Source organism: Sminthopsis crassicaudata, chromosome 4 (assembly GCF_048593235.1).
Source record: "Sminthopsis crassicaudata isolate SCR6 chromosome 4, ASM4859323v1, whole genome shotgun sequence".
NCBI classification, from domain to species: Eukaryota; Metazoa; Chordata; class Mammalia; order Dasyuromorphia; family Dasyuridae; genus Sminthopsis; species Sminthopsis crassicaudata.
The window spans coordinates 49,177,374-49,193,913 of NC_133620.1; the positions used below are offsets into that span (position 1 = coordinate 49,177,374).

The 16,540-nt window shown below is 39.2% G+C and overlaps 1 protein-coding gene across 2 annotated transcripts in view; it reads right to left on the minus strand.

The window, feature by feature from the left end:
• OLFML2B (olfactomedin like 2B) overlaps nt 1-16,540 on the minus strand; it is a 56,980-nt gene that overhangs the window by 6,155 nt on the left and 34,285 nt on the right. The window contains exons 4-6 of one of the 2 annotated variants that reach the window (XM_074266446.1): nt 14,733-14,909; nt 9,459-9,687; nt 8,229-8,804 (exon numbers count right to left, since the gene is read on the minus strand). In XM_074266446.1, the coding sequence (XP_074122547.1) occupies nt 8,229-8,804; nt 9,459-9,687; nt 14,733-14,909 (982 nt within the window). Of the gene's footprint in view, nt 1-8,228; nt 8,805-9,458; nt 9,691-14,732; nt 14,910-16,540 lie in introns of both variants that reach the window. The other variant, XM_074266445.1, reaches the window with a different exon arrangement.

The window sequence follows — 16,540 nt, forward strand, 5'->3', positions numbered from 1 at the left end:
AGAGAGGAGGCCGAGGGAAAGGGAGAGGAAGGGAGAGAAAGGGGGAGAGAGGGAGGGGAGGAGGAAGGAAGAAAGGGAAGGAGAAGGAGAAGTAGAGAGAGAGAGAGGGGAGGGAGAGGGAGAAGAGGAGAGAAGGAGAAGGAGAGAGAGAGAGAAAGAGTCAGAGGGAGACAGAGACACATACACAGACAGAGAAAGAATAGAGGCAGAGGGAGGAAGAGAGAGAGAGAAAGGGAGAGGGAGGGAGGGAAGGAAGAAAGGAGGGAGAGGGAGAGGGAAAGCAAAAGGAAGAGGAAAAAGGAGAGGAAGGAGAGGGAGAGGGGGGAAGAAGGAGAAAAAGGGTTAGAAGTGAGAGATAGCAAATTTTCATTTAATGAAAAAATTAATTAATTACTTAAAAATAAAGTTCTTGAACTCATGGAAATTGTATTTTCTTGAGGGAGGGATTGGGAGTAGGTAGGAGAAGAAACTATATATATATATATATATATATATATATATATATATATATATATAAGTATATATAGACATACACATTCAAGGTAATTTTAGAAGAAAGGAGGATGGAATGCTTGAACTGAATCATTAAGTAAATAGTGGTGAAAGTAAGAAGGGAATGCATTCTAAGCTTAATGCAAGAGCACCAGTGTTATATATAAGACCCATAAGGATAGCCATTTGGCTGGACTATAAAGGAAGGAAAGAGAAATAAATATGTAATAAGGTTGAAGAGGTAGGCAGGAGCCATCTTGTGAATGGCTTTAAATGGTAATCTTTAAATGTTATATTCTAGGTAAGAGGAAGCCATTGGCATTTACTTACTGGAGGAATGGCACGGTCAAGTCTGTGTTTAAGCAAAATCATTCTGGCAGCCCTATATAGAATAGACCAAAGTACAGTGAGACCTGAACAAGGAAGATCTTGCCATAATTCAGGAGATGATGAGCTAAACTAGGGTGGTAGTTTGTGTGAGTTGAAGCAGGAGGAATACAGGAGAGATTATGGAGATAAGATTGATAAGATTTGGGAACCGATTGAAAAGATGGAATAGGAGAGAATGAGAAGTCATGGCAATATGGCAATATGGCAGTGCCTTGGACAGAAATATGGAAGTTGAGAGAAAGAGTAGCTCTGGGGGAAAGATGATGAGCTCTGTTTTAGACATACTGGGATGTCTACAGAACATCCTGTTTGAAGTGCCCAACAGGCAGTTAGTGGTGATGTGAGGCTGAAACACAGGAGAGAAATGATGAATAGAAAGACCTAAGAGTCATCTGCATAGATGAGAGAATTCAATTCATGGCAGGGATGGATGATCATTTTACCAACTGAGAAAGTGGAGAAAGAGAGAAGCTAAGATGTCCCAGAACAAAGCCTTGGAGTATACCCATGCTTAAGGGGGAGGACACTGATGAGGAATGAGCAAAAGTAGACTAAAAAGAAGAGTGGAGAGAAGAGGAGAAGCAGGAGAGAGAAACACCATTAAAAGCCAGAAGAGGGAGAAAGGGTATCCAGGCACTTGGTAGTATTAGGTGCTGCAGAGAGATCAAGGTATTGAGAAAAGTTCATTAGATTTGGCAACAAGAAACTTTGGAGAGAGTTCTGGGTTGTGACTCCCTGGGATGACCTGAACAGACTTTCCACATCATTCTTCACAACAAGGACTTGCTTAATGAATCCTTCTTCCTGGCAAGGTCCCATGATCTCTGATAGAAACTCAGCCAAAAGAATAAAGAAAGCTTCGAATGGTACTATCTAGGTCACAGCTGTTGTCAGCCTTGTAACAGAATTTTATTAACCAATCCCTTGGGTGTTTTCTGTACCTAAGACACCAAGTAGCTTAAAGAATATCTCAACATACAAGTCTTCCCTCCCGAAACACTAGACCAAGGGAAATATACACTAACATACTGATAATGGCACCACTCTACTTAGGACTGTGATACTCTACTTTGAAGATGTCTCCTTAGCTAGTCTTGTTCATCCTTCTGTCACAGAACTCAATTCTGCCATCATTGAAATTGGGTTAATTTAGGAAAACCAGACCCAAGGTTCTGGATTTCCCTATATTTTTATCTATTGCCTTTTAGATAACTTCAGCAAAAAGTAGACTAAGATGCTCTGTAAGATCTATTGGCAGCACTGACTGCTTCCATGGGCCCACAGCTACTCTGCCTCGCCTCCCTGATGGTGGTAACATGTTCCACATAAATAACCCCACAAGTAGGGCATCCCGATCACAGATGGGGATTGCCTCTTCTTACTAAAAAGCATCATCAGACCAATCTTCTTTCTCTCTTCTCTCAAGTCCAGAAGTGTCCATCCTGACAAAGCTAGAGAGGAGTTACAAGTTTAAAGCTAGGTAGTGCTGGTTTCCTGAAGCTACTCTGACCATCAATTACTGCCATCTCCCGATTCCTCCTTCAGGTCCCAATTCTTTCTGGTCCCCTTGATAAACAGGTTTGGTGGATGGATGGAAGGCAATTTTTTATTTTGAAGTTAGGAAAGCTGGGGCCAAAATAACACTTTAGAGTCCAGACATTCCTGCCAGAAAGTTAAAAATGAGGGTCATTTCAATTTTCTCATCCTTGGCAGCAATCTGGAATTTTGGAAAAGTAAAGAGAACATCCTTTCATCTTCAAGAGGAAGAAAATGTTTTGGGCTGGGACACAGAAAACAAAGGATGATGCTTCTCTAAGACTGTTTCAGAGAACAATCACATTAATTTTTACTTCATGGGCTCATTGGACCAAATATTTCAAAACTCTAGGAAAGAATTATTTTCTAATAGGAAAAGGAAAAAAAAGTCTAGGAAAGCACTATAAACCAAAACCACAGAATTTAGGCATTGGCAGGGACCTTTGGAATGATCTATTCCCATCTCCTCATTTCACAGATAAGAAAAGTGAAGCCCAGAAATTATTTGTCCAAGAATAAAAGCAGGATTAGCATCTAGGTATTTTGACTGGGAGGTCAGAATTCCATCACACCAAGCCAATTCAGTATCTCTTAGGTGAAGGTTACAAGATGTTTGAATTTTCAGAAGTTTTCAAAGATCTGACTTTGGGTTTGAAATTGAGCTTGGACAGTCACAGAGGCCACAATATATATCCGTGGAATTTGGTGTGGGAGTAGGTGGGAGTGGAGTAGAGATTCCTGAATATTGAGTTACTTAAGGAAGGTGATAGGGAAAATTCTGGGACCAATCTTGCCATTGTTACTGTTTTCTAAGGCACCATACAAAGCAAGTGATTGTATCACTTTTGTCTACCAACTATAGGTTAGGGTGCCAGGGCATAGTGGAAGGTTTGGATGCTTCTTTATCACATACTTCCTCCAGGAGTAGTCTGCTTTCCAATCTAGTGCGAGAAAGTGGAAAGATGGGGACTATTAAGTTTATACTTTTTAGGGACAATTTCAGTCTCTTCACTAAGCAAAAAGCTAGACAAAGTCTGTTTTCTTAACCCCAAGAATCCTTTTTCTCTAACCCCCCCTCCATTCTCACTCCATGCAAAGGCACCAGAAATTGTAGGTCTGGGAAACTGGGAAGGCATTGACCACGTGGCGAGCAGGGAGATTTGACTGCATTCTGCATTCCCTTCCCAGATCACATCCAAGTTTGGGGCTGCCGGCAGTTGTCAGAGAGAAGCAAGAACTAAGCGACAATTCCCACCCTTTCATAGCTTCTCCAGTCTGTCATTGTTTGTTTGACTAAAGTACTGTCTGGCGCCAATTTATGTTTGCTGCTAAAGTTAGCAAAAAAGTTATTTTATTTTGGGAGATTTGTAATATTGGGGGTGGGTGGGGTAGGAGGGAAAGGAATGATTAGAGACAGCCTGGAGTGTCACAAAGCCAGGTTTAAAATAAATGGAATATGGTGTCTCCATTTAAAAGCAGACCCATTAAAAAAACACATTTGAAATTGTCCTAGAAATGTCAAGGCTCATACTCAATGGTTAGCTACAGCATCACCAGATGTTAGAGCTGGGAACTGGACAGATCATCTCATTTTATAACTGCCAAGGCAAAACAGTAGATTGATTATTCTTGGGTTAAAATCACCGTCGCACAAGACGCTCCATCACCTGACTCCCAGACTTTTCATTGTCTGACCTTTTTTGGCCTGGAATTCACTCCTTTTTCATTTGTGCTTTCTGGTTTTTTTCAATTCTCAATTGAAATCCCATCTTCCATAATAAACCTTTCCTGGTCCTCCTTTACCTAAGTATCTTTCTTCTAGGGTAACCTCTAAACCTTCCCTGTCTTTATCTTCTTTTTATATGACTGTTTGCATGATACATCTTCTGTTAACCTGTGTACTCCTCAAGAGCACATCCACAAGAAACAAACTTTAATCCTAACCTATTTCTAATTCTAATCCTAGTAATACCATAACTCCATTTTCAGCTTGCAAAATGGTGTCTGTGCCTCAAATTTACCATCTCATAGAATTTGCCTCAAAGGACCTTTAGCAAAACTCAGCTTAAACTTTCCAGATTCTTTAGTTGTTTTAATGCCTTCCTCTCATTTGACATTATTTTGCATATATTTATTTATCCAGAAACACGCATTTACTTCATATCTATTTATTTCTCTGGGAACATGCATCTACTTTATATATTTATTTATCTGAAAACATTCATTCACTTTGCATATATTTATTTATCTGTAAAGATGCATCCACTTTGTCTTTATTTATCTGGATACATGCATTCATTTTGTACATATTTACCCAGAAACATGTATTCACTTTGTATACATTTATTTATCTGAAAAGATATGTCCACTTTGTCTGTAGTTATCTGGAATGCCCTACTTTGTCTATACTTATTTATCTGGATATACACATATACTTTGTATATTAATCATATATTTGTATATTAATGCATCTACTTTGTAAATATTTATTTATCTGGATACATGCATTCACTTTATATATATATATTTATCTGGAAGCATGTACTTGGTACATGTTTATTTATCTGAATACATGCATTTATCTACCTCTTTCTTCCCTCCCCTCAAAAAAATATAAGCTCCTAAAAGTATGTATTCTTTCTTTTCCCGATGCTTGATATAGTTCTTGACACAGGTAGGTGCTAGAGAATTGTTTGTGGAATGAATGAATCAATCTATGAATAGATGAATGAATGATTACAATGAAGAAACCACAGATCAAGGACTAATTCTTTTCAAAAGATTCTTTCCCCCTGATCTCCCTCTCTTCTTAGCTCCCTGACTCACATTTTCAGTTATCTGCTAGGCATTTCTACCTAGGTTATTTGGCTAATACCTCAAGTTGAGCATATTCAAAACTGAATTTATCATCTTCCCTTACTCTTACAATGCTAGCCCCCTCCTCTGAAACTTGCTCTTCTTTCTGCCTGCTCTATTATCACTAAAAGCACCAGCCAAGCTGCCCTCTAAGCCAACTCAATTCCTGATTCTGTATAACTTTTTTACTTTGTCCCAACTTGGGTCCTACTGCCTCTTCCCCCTCCACCTTCTCTGCTCTCCTGCTATATGTGGTCTTCTCCACATATATTAGAATATTATTATAGAATATAATACTATTATAGAATTAGAATATAAGCTTTTTGAGAGAGAACTGTTTTACTTTTTGCTGGCAACGTCACAAAACCTTGCCAATCAGGCTCAATATCTGAAGGTAATCTCTTCCTCTATCCAAACAGCTTTTGAATTCTAATCAATTCTAATTCCCACCTGTCCCTTCCTTTCTCTCCCAATTGCCACCATCCCAAGGCAGACCTTAAGTGAATTCAATTACTTTCTAGTTGGTCTCTTTGTCTCTAATTCTTCCCTATTCCAATTCATACTTCATACAACTGCCAGATTACTCTTCCTAATGCCTATGGAACCATAATTATATCACTCCTTAGCTTAAAATCCTTCCATAAGTCCCCATTGCCTACTGATTAAAGTCTTAACTCCATAATTTGGCACTCAAGACATTTTATAACATGGTTCCAACATACCTCTTCAGACTTATTTCCTTTTATTTTTCAAATGCTCTATACTTCTCTCAAACTAATGTACTCACCAGTGATCAAATCTGTTCCATCTTTCTCTGCTTTTGCTCACATCATCAGCTAATGCTGGGATGCCCCCAAATTCATTTCACCTTTTGAATCTTATTTGAAGTTCAGCTGAAATGTCACCTCCTCCCTGAAGCGTCCACTGATTCTTGAAGTTAGAAGGATGCTTTTCCTATTTTGGGCTCCTCATAGCACTTTCTCCGGATTGCTATTTTGCATTTTACTTATCTGCACAGGTGTTTTATTTCCCTGTTATCTCCCCATCTTATCTCCCTGTAAACTTGGGGAGGGCAGATACCATGTCTTTTTGTCCTTTATCACTTGGCACAGTACCTTGTACATTTTTTCTTTTGGCCTGAATTTATAATATTAACAATGTGGGAAATTCCTCATGTAGAATCTCCCTCTGTTTATCCATACTAACAACTCATTTCTAAAATGACCTTGCAAAACAGCCTGGGTTGTTGATATATTAAGTGACTTGCCCATAGTCATTTAACACAAATAAATGTCAGAGATGGGACTGGGGGCTAAGTGTTCCTGATTCCATACCTACTATCCCACTTTGTCTTTTATACTTCATATATCAAGAACTCAACAAATGTTTGTTGGATTAAAATGATCAAAAAAATCATCAGCATGTAGGGAACCGTTGTCCGAGATGAGTGTTTATAAATGATTGCTCAAAAAACAAAAACTTTCCAAAATTTCCTACAACAAATTGGATAACTCATGGGGGGGGAATCCCCCAAAATTTCTGTTTATTTATTTAATATCTTGAGTCTATCCACATAAGCAAGGTCTCATTTGCAATACCCCCTGAAGCCAGAATTACAATTCTGGCCCTGTACACCTAAATAAATATATAATATTATTAGATGATGGTGCCTGAAAAAAAAAAACTTATCTGTTTATTTAGCAATTTATTTATCAATGTTTGTTTATTTATTTATTTAAGAAGTAGCCTGCCTTCAAAGTTTCAGGCTTTAGGATAATGCAAATAGAGATTTCAGAATTCCTGCAAGATTGACACTTCATTAATTGGAATCAATGTCAGAAGATCTTGTTAATGCTAGAAATATCAAGGTGATATGGAGAGATAATATAGAGGGATAGTGGAGAGATACCCTGAATGGAAGTAGGATATGGGAGCAATGGAAAAGTCCCAAATCAGTCTGGACATCAACAAAGAAGACTTCAAAGTTAACATTATGATATTGTCACCCTGAGAGAGAGTTATTCCCTAGCAACCTTTTACCCCTTGCTACCAACATTCTGGATATTTGGGGAAGGAAAAAGTCAACTTTCTAAACATCTGGATGGATGAGACAGGATATGAATAGGATTTGGGAACTACCATTTTCCGACTTTAGTAACCAATCATACCACAATCTGTTTTCTATTATGTTCACCCTTCATTATCTACTAACAAAACTCTATATTTTTAAGTCCTAGATTGTCTACACTATATTACAGAGAGAAAAAGGGTGTTTTTATTCCTTGGTAAGAACATGGGATTAGGTGGAATTCTAGAAGGTTAGTATAGCTGTTAGCATTGCATGCAGTTATCAGGTCATTCTTCGAGCTTCTACAAACTAAAGTTTAGAGACTTTTAATGCAAGATTCCCATAATCAAGTTCCTACAATTCTCTGGCACAACCACTTCTGAGAGAATAGAAAGTTTTGATTTCTTCTCTTTCTGAGCTGGCTCAGCTTCCCCTTATTAAAATAACATGGTGTATTGTCCCTCCATCCCACTCCCAGACACTCACCATATTGATGAAGAACTTAATGCAGATACCCCATGGTTTTTAGCTGCATTACAACTCAGAACTCCTGATTTCAACAATCCACCAACCTCAGCTTCCCCAGTACCAAGGAATACAAGGTAGTACCACCAAGACTGGCTTTCTGCCTGTTTTTATCTATTCACTCCAGGAAGCCTTGGAAAGCAGAATCTGGTGAAAGTTTAGAACTGTTTTTAAAAATTTCTTCTTGTTGACTATGAAGTTCAGCTGCTGCCTCTCATAGTGACATAAAGCCCATTTATTTTATAAATAGAAACAATTCACCTTTTTTGGAACAGTGAAAATTAATTCCCATTCTTATATAACATGCAGAACTTCCACCCACATCAAGCTCATTAATCTGGCTCAGGAAGAGACAACTCACCAATCACATTCCTGATGTCATCTTCTTCCTCTGGGCTTAGAGTAGGGCTGGAGGGAGTTGTGCCTTTTCCAGCAGAAGCCGTGTCTACTCCAAGTGGGTCCTCGGTCCCTGTCCCGATGGTGGTAGGAGAAAGTGGGGCAATATGAGTGCTTGTTGCCATTACATCCATGGCAACTGTTGTAAAGGTCTCCGTGGTCAGTGGTTCCTGGATGGTGGTTTGTGCCACTGTGGTTGTTGGTACCTGGGAGGTCAGTTCACCAGTAACCCCAAGGATGTCATCTGGGGATTCTGTACTTGTAGGTACCACTGGGAGTTGGTTGCTTGAGGTGGCCAAAGGGGCCCTGGTGACTCCCACTGTAGATTCAGCAGAGGCTATAGGTGGGAATAAAGTGGCTGCCACTTTGACAGGTGTAGCCTGAGTGCCATAGTCTGTTGTTATGGCAGTACTGTGGGTGGTAGACAGGCCTCCCACTGTGGTCGGCTTACTGGTGGTACTAGTCAACAGGTCATCATGCCTCAAGAGCTGGTCTTCAATAAGCAAGTCCATGGAATTCTCACCACTGAAAAGCTCATCTTCTGCCAAAGAGACAACACAAGACTCATTTGTAACATGCTGAGTGGATTGATGTAATTTGGTTGTCATAAGAACACAAAGTACTTAGGAAACAGTAAGAAGTCTTTTCCTAACATGCTTCTATACCTTGGAGATGGCAACAGTTTGGGGGATTTCCACTGAAAGAAGGAGAAAATGCATAGGAAGAAGGTATTGTATTTCTAAGTATTTCATACTATCCCTTGCTACCATTCTTCTACTAATTGACCTCAACAAATTATAAAAATTAGCAGTGCTCCCTGCAGGTGGTAGAGATCTGTGCTTCCACAGAATCAGGGAGTATCTGAGCTGGAAGGGACCTAAGAAACCATCCTGAATCCTCTCATTTTACAGAAGAAGTGATGGAGGTTCAGAAAATTGAAGTGATCAAATCATGAAGTTCAAAATCATGCAGCCAATCACAGAGACACCTGAATATTTACAGCTAATTCACATCCAGCAATAGAGAAGGAATGTTGGCTTCTAAGAAGTCATAGCAATAGAAAAGCTGACATGAGGCAAATCTAAGAAGAAATCTATCTTTCTCATTATGAGTCCACTCATTGCTTTCCAACTAAACAGCCGGCCCCATTCCACCATTTTCTTTCCCATGGGAGACCCTGCTAGCCCCAACTCACGCTGCTCTTCGATGTCATTCTCTTCCTCAGAAACCTTGGCCTTGTAATAGGTGATGCCCCGTATGACAGTGGGTTTGGAGGCTGGCCGACCCCTTAAATGGATCTGCCTTTGGAGGGGCCTCCGTGGTGTCAGGGCCTCTGGAGGAGCAGGGGGCTGAAGAGGAAGGAGATCAATGGCGTTGACTTGTTGAGACACGGTTTCTTCTCGAAGAAACCGCTCTTCATACTGCTGCTTTGGAAAATAGAAGGGCACTCTTAGTTCACTTTTAGCCCAAACCAATAAGAAGGCTTGCTCAAAAGGATATCAAGGACAATAGTTGCTTAATTCTAACAGCTATGGGGTGGAATGGGAGGGAAAGTTAGCTTCAATTAGGAGTTTTCTCATCCATGAGGTTGGTGTGTCAGTCAGGGAGGTTGTACCAAACATAGTGAGACTCGTTGAGAAGAACACCAAAACATTGAACAGAAATAAACGTACCGGCAAATCCCATTGCAACTAATTCTGAAAAGCCACCTCATATTGATGACATTTTGTTTTCTGGACCCAATATTGCTTGAAGATAAATAGATTCATTTGTGGTTGGAACTTTTTGTTGTGTTTTGTTTTATAGAGATTTTCAGAATAATGATAATTATTACTATGTTGGTCTGTATACAGGCCATTACTCTCCCCCCCCTCCCCACCTTGATTAATGAGTTCCCATCTAGAAACTCCATTTGAGGAGTTTGTCCTCAGGGCCAGTCATGACACTTTTCCTCTCTAGCTTCACCCTTCTTTTCAGCACCTATTACACATTGTCTTCCCCCATCACACTGTAAACTCCTTGAAGGCAGGTTCTATCTTTCTTTTTGTTTGTATTTGTGTTCTAGCACTTAACATGGAGCCTGACCCAAATAAGCATTTAGAAGATGCATGTTCTCTCCCTTTCTCTTTCTCTCTCTCTCCCTTCCTCTTTCTCTTTCTCTCCCTTCTCTCACCATCATTTCTCTCTCTATCCACTATTTATATGCCTATGTCCATCTCTCTCTCTCCCTCTCTCATCCTCTTTTTCTTTATATGCCTATGTCCATCTCTCTCTCTCCCTCTCTCATCCTCTTTTTCCTTCCTTCCTTCCTTTCTTTCTTTCTTTCTTTCTTTCTTTCTTTCTTTCTTTCTTTCTTTCTTTCTTTCTTTCTTTCTTTCTTTCTTTCTTTCTTTCTTTCTTCTTTCTTTCTTTCTTTCTCTCTATGTATATTATCTATCCATTTCTTTCTATGTATTTATCTTTGTATAATCTACCTATTTCTATCTGTAATTATCTATCTCTCATCTATAAAGGAAATGAGATCTCTTTGGTAGACACTAAAAAATAACAGCAAATCTATGCCATACTCAGATTTCATACAAAAATGATCTTGGAGGGAAAGGGTGACTTAAATGAAAGTCAGTATCTCTATTGTTGTGAGATTTGAGTTGAAGCACTAAATTTGTAAATAAATTTCTTTGACCCTTCATTAACCGACTCATACCCTATAAGGGTTTACTTTATCTAGCCTAGAAATTCTGAGCCTGAGGGCCTTAAATTTGTTTTTTAAATTACAAAATGCAGTTTGCTCAAAATATATTTCAACATAAAACTGTTTTTCTTTGTAATCCCATGCATTTTATTTTATACATTTCAGAAATGCATTCTGGGAATGAGTCCCTGGGCCTTACCTAATTCCCAAAGGGATGTAGAATACAAAAGGGGCTAAGAATCCCTGCTTAGGAAGTATCAGATAATCTTAGAGACCTCAGAAATCACCGCCTATAGCTTAGAATTAGAAAGGACCTCAGAGATCACCTAGTCTAACTTCTTCATTTTGTAGATGAGGAAACTGAGGCCCAGAGCGTTAGGAGTTGGCCAAGATTCTGAAGACAGTAAATTTCAGAGTCAGAATTCAAATTCATAACCTTAGGTTACTATGTATTACAGTGAAAGAAAAACTGGGCCTGAGTTTAAATGTAGCCTTTCTGTGTGATCCTGGGTAAATCTCAATCTCCATTTGTCAGTTTTGCTATCTGTAAAATGGGGAAAATAATAGCCCTCACCTCCCAGGATTATTGTGAGGACTAAATAAGATTATATTTGTAAAGCACTTACCACAATACTTAGCACACAGTAGGCACTTAATAAATGCTTGCTGACTTTCTTCCTTTATCTCCAAAACCAACATTTGTGGGACTGCACCTCTGCTATATAAATGTAGACTATTAATGGGATCTTATTATTATCTGGTCTAATCCATTCATTTAGTGATATGGAAATTGAGTCCTAGAATGGGAAGTAATTAGCTAAAATTCATATGGCGAGTTATTATTAGCACCAGGACTAGATTATAGGTCCCTTGCCTCCTAGTCCAATGTGTTATGCCATTTCCTACCTGTATTGGATACTGTTTTCTGTTTATTCTTTTAGTCCATTCACCTATATGAATGGCAATCATTGAATATGGCATCATCTCTGAAAAAGAGACCGTGATATTCCTGGAGGTCAGTTGTGTTTGAAATCCTGTGCCATAAGAACAGGAGGTTGAACTCCCAGAATCAGGCTTTCTTACACGTTCTTTTCACAGAAAGAAAATATTTTGCATATAAAGAACCATAAAAGCATAGTATTTCATAATTGGAAGGGACTTCGGAGTGGTTCTAGCCCTACCCACTCCTGAAACATAAATTTCCTCTACCACATGCTCCCCAAAGTGTCACATGAACATCCTTGAAAATCTCTACTTCCATGAAGCCCATTATATGTTCTTGTTTTGGGCCACTATGAATGTACAAGGACAAAACTCTCCTGCTCTCTCAATCCACTTCATCTCCAGCTGCCCAGAATTGTCCCTAGGATGGCAGGTTAGAACAGTAAACCAATTAAGGAAGCAGCAGATTCCCAGTTCAGCCTAACCCACAAAGTAATCTCCCCATATCTTGCCAAGGGGATAGTGGTCAAATTTCTTTCAAACTGGTAATTCTAGCCCCTGATGATATTCACAAAGAGAACAAAGCTGTTTGGCTGAGGAGGGGGAATCTCCCCCACCACTTGACACTTACCCTAGAGACAAAAACATTCTCTAGTGTTGACCTACAAATTTTGGGCTGGAAATACTTTAGGTTTTCTCCATCCCACAAGCCTAGCCTCTTCCTACCATCATGAGAAACTTTGCTGGATGGCAAAACAGATGCTGGATGTCTTGAGAGATACACCCCTTTATTCATATGCAAATGCCCTGCTTGGGAATATTAATGGCTCTAGGTCCTGGGAAGTTGGGGATACTCCCCTAACTGGTTCCAGAGGCTACTTGCCTAAAACTCTAACTCTAACACCCCATTAGCTGTCTATGAGAAAACAACAACAGAAACAACAAAAACAAAAACACATCCAATAATAACTATTCCTACTGTGTGGGTACTCAACCAGGATTGTCCCTACAAGCTTGACTAATAAACACTCGTCCAAAAGAAAGCCAACAATCTCAAGGGCTCTTTCTTTTTCTGTCCAGAAGTAGTCTCTTGGAAATGGGACAAGAGGCCTTAGCCCACAGTCCTTTGGTTCTGAGGATGAGATGAATGTAATTGCTGGAGACTGGTTTCCTCCTGCATTGCAAAATCAAGTCGTCATGGCTTTGTGGTGACATCCATAAGGGATCTTTAATTCTAGGCTCACAGGAGTGGGTAGAAACTCTGGTCCCTTCCTCAGACATGTAGATAGACCAAGACCATCACTCTCTTTTTACCAGGAAACATATAATTTCCTTGAATTTGCTGGAGACAGGATAAGCTGCATAGCAGTAGTCCCCACCAAGCCGTGGTTTTTCCTTCATTAATCCTGCAGTCTGTTACATGACTTCAATTCCTGGCCCTACTCCTATTCCCCTCCCATCTACTCCATGGCCATTCAGGCAAGGAAATTTCCCAAATACAAGCCCCTGACAGAGTGTAGCTCACATTCTGAGAAGCTCTGCTACTTTGTGACTCTCAAATTAAGCAAAGAAATCCTTCCTACCTCCTCTGCCTCAGCTGCCCCCACTTCTTACTCACCAAAAAAGCCAAAGAGATGGCTGGTGAGATGAGAGGGAAGACTCCGCCTCTGTGCGTCCCTCACCACTTCCCTCATCTGTATCCCCCACCCCCTCTTCTATCCCAGTTTCTCTGGCTTGGGATGGATTGTGCTGACTTCAGCAGTCTGATGAATGGGGGTTTGAGAGGAGGAAATTTCACTTTGCTGAGCAAGGAAAAAAAGAGGGGTCTTTAAGTTTGGAGCGTCTGATTTGGTTTGCTGTTTGCCCTCAAGAAATCTGATCTGGTTTCCTCAACATACCACAGTATTTGTCATCAAGGCTAAGGAAAATGTCCCATAAGCTCAGTCCCTGCAAAATGTGGAGACACATTTCACAGGCACAAGGAACAGTCTTTTTCCTTAGGCAACTGGATGGAGCTAAGGAAACATTCTGACCAGGAGAAACTGATCTCTTTTGGTAGTTGTGGGAGTGGGTGGATCTCCACCTGAGTTTCAAAAGATACATCCCTTAGTTTTTCCAACACCACAGCAGTCTTGGACTGGGCAGTGTACTAGAGACATCTCTGCTGAAGATAATCTATATTGTGTGTTCTTGTTCTCTCTCCCCTTTGTTCCTTATTCTCCTGTAGTATCATATTCTTAAGGATTAGGTAGCGGTTTGTCTTCATGACCTTTTGTTTATATTTCAGTGACTCTCTTTCCCTCTCAGTAATCATATTTCATTCTGGTCCCCAGAACTCCCCACTACCTTATCTCAATGAGACAATGATTCCTGAGCAACAGACTGTACTCCCAATCTTCCCAGATAGTCTTGCATTTTCAGAAGCTACCTGCTTTATATCTTTTCCCTTAAGGCTTTATTTTTAAAAATTATAACATTTATATAAAATTATATATAATAGGTATATATTATATATATATATATATAAATTATAAAAAAAACAAGAATGAAGTAAATAGAGGTGGTCTGATGAACTAATTTAAACTAAAGTACAAAATGGTTGCATTGATTTAACATGATTCCAGATCACATATTTGGACTTGCCTCCAAACATTCAATGCCAGGACTTAAAGAAGTAAATTCAATCCAGCATTTTAGGGACCCATGGGAAAATGTTTTTGAATAATTGGGTTTTTCAGGGTCCTACAAGGCTGATCACATAGACAACTTTCTGTTGTATCCAGGCTTAGACTTTGGGGACAAGCATCAAAGACATGCAGTGATGTGGGCCCATACCTCAGGGAGAGCGTATGCTGCAGCAGCATCCCCCTGCAAGGCTGCCCGAAGGCCCGGAATGCTTCCTGGGCTGCCACTGGAGCAGTTGCCTTTGTCTCTCTTGTTCATTTCATTCCGAATATCTTCCATGTCCTCTTTGATCTGCTCATTTTCCTTGGTGAGATTTTTAGAAACTTCCTGGGAAAGTAGAAAAGAGAAGGCCCCTTTGAAAGGATCTGATGACAACAGGAAAACAGCTGTAGTAGCTAAGGAGTTCTGAGACCCATAAAATATTTGAACTAAGGTCAATCAGTCTAATCCCTTTGCCAAAGCAAGAATCCAACTACTTCTTTGTCTTCTTAATGTGGTACAAACTTCCCACAGAAACCTTGAAATCAATAATCAGTTCCCAAGTATCCAGGTGCCCACTATTTTTCTGGCATTGTGCTGGATGCTGACGCCAGGGCACAAGGCATAGTTTTCAGGGCAGGTCCATCTTAGCTTTAGAATAGCTGAATTGGAAGTAGGGGTGTGCTGAAGACAGTTCAAACTAGCTCAGAGAGCTGATTGTTAAAATTTCAGTGTGAGCATATATATTTTGGAAATCAGCAAATGCTACAAATCGGGGCTTGATTCATTACTTTGTTGATTGTCTAGACTTCAGAAAGTGATGCAAAAGAGGAGAATAATATAGATTAAATTTACAAATGTTTATGGGGGGGGGTGTTTCTAGAGAGCTGATTGTTAAACATTCACCAACACACCCTGCTTGGAAGGCACTCTAGGTAGTAAGTGACAGGATTAGCACCCTACTTGTGGGGATTTCTTGTCTAGCATTTTTATTACCCAAATGCAAAGCTGCTGCTCATACTTTCCAAGAGTATCTAGGCTTTTATAGACTTTAATGATAGGTCTATGTTACTCATAATCCACTGTAATAATAATAAAAAAAAGCAATTCACATTTTAAAAGCTCTTTCAAGATTTACAAGATCCTTTTATAAGAACCATGTGAGATAGGTAATCTGAGCACTACTTTTTCCACCTGAAACATGATGGTCAGGGAATGGGAGAGAGTGATTTTCCTCAAATTATATAGCTAGGAAATATCAGTGCTGGGACTCAAACTCAGCAAGGACTATGTCTTTATGGTGTGAATGGCCGCCATATTTGTTCCCAGTCAGCCTTACCTAGTCTTATATTTTTTAACAATATAAGAAAATTGTCCTCATTTGGATCCCACTTATTTGAAATTTGTGCTCATTTGGATTTCTGAACATTTCCTTACCACTAAGAAATAAGTGATTTGCTAAGCAATGTAAAGAAGGTTATCAGAAAGATATTTAATCTAAGAAAACGAATTTTTTTCAAGTACTTAAGAAGCAGGACCAAATATAGTCCTTTGAACAGAATAAGTATTTGAACGTTTGTTGAATTTTAATTTTAATAATTCAATTTTTAATTTTCATTTTATTAATTTTATTTCAAAAATTTTATTATTTAAATTTTATTATGATTTTAATTAAAAATAAGTTTATTAATTTAATAATTCAATCATTATTGCCTCTACACAAAGGCAATAATTACAATGATAATAACAATAATAATACAACAACTACCACTACCAGCAACAATATTAATACCCAATACACATTTAATACCTTAAAACTAGAAAAACACTTGAGGTGCATTACCTCAGAAGAGGAAGAACAGAAAAGAGACAACAAGGCTTAGTGAGTAAAGAGCATCCAGCATAACCTGGGTTTAACTTCCACCTCTACCCTATAAGATTTTAAGAGATTTTTAAACTCTCTGTACCACAGGAAATTC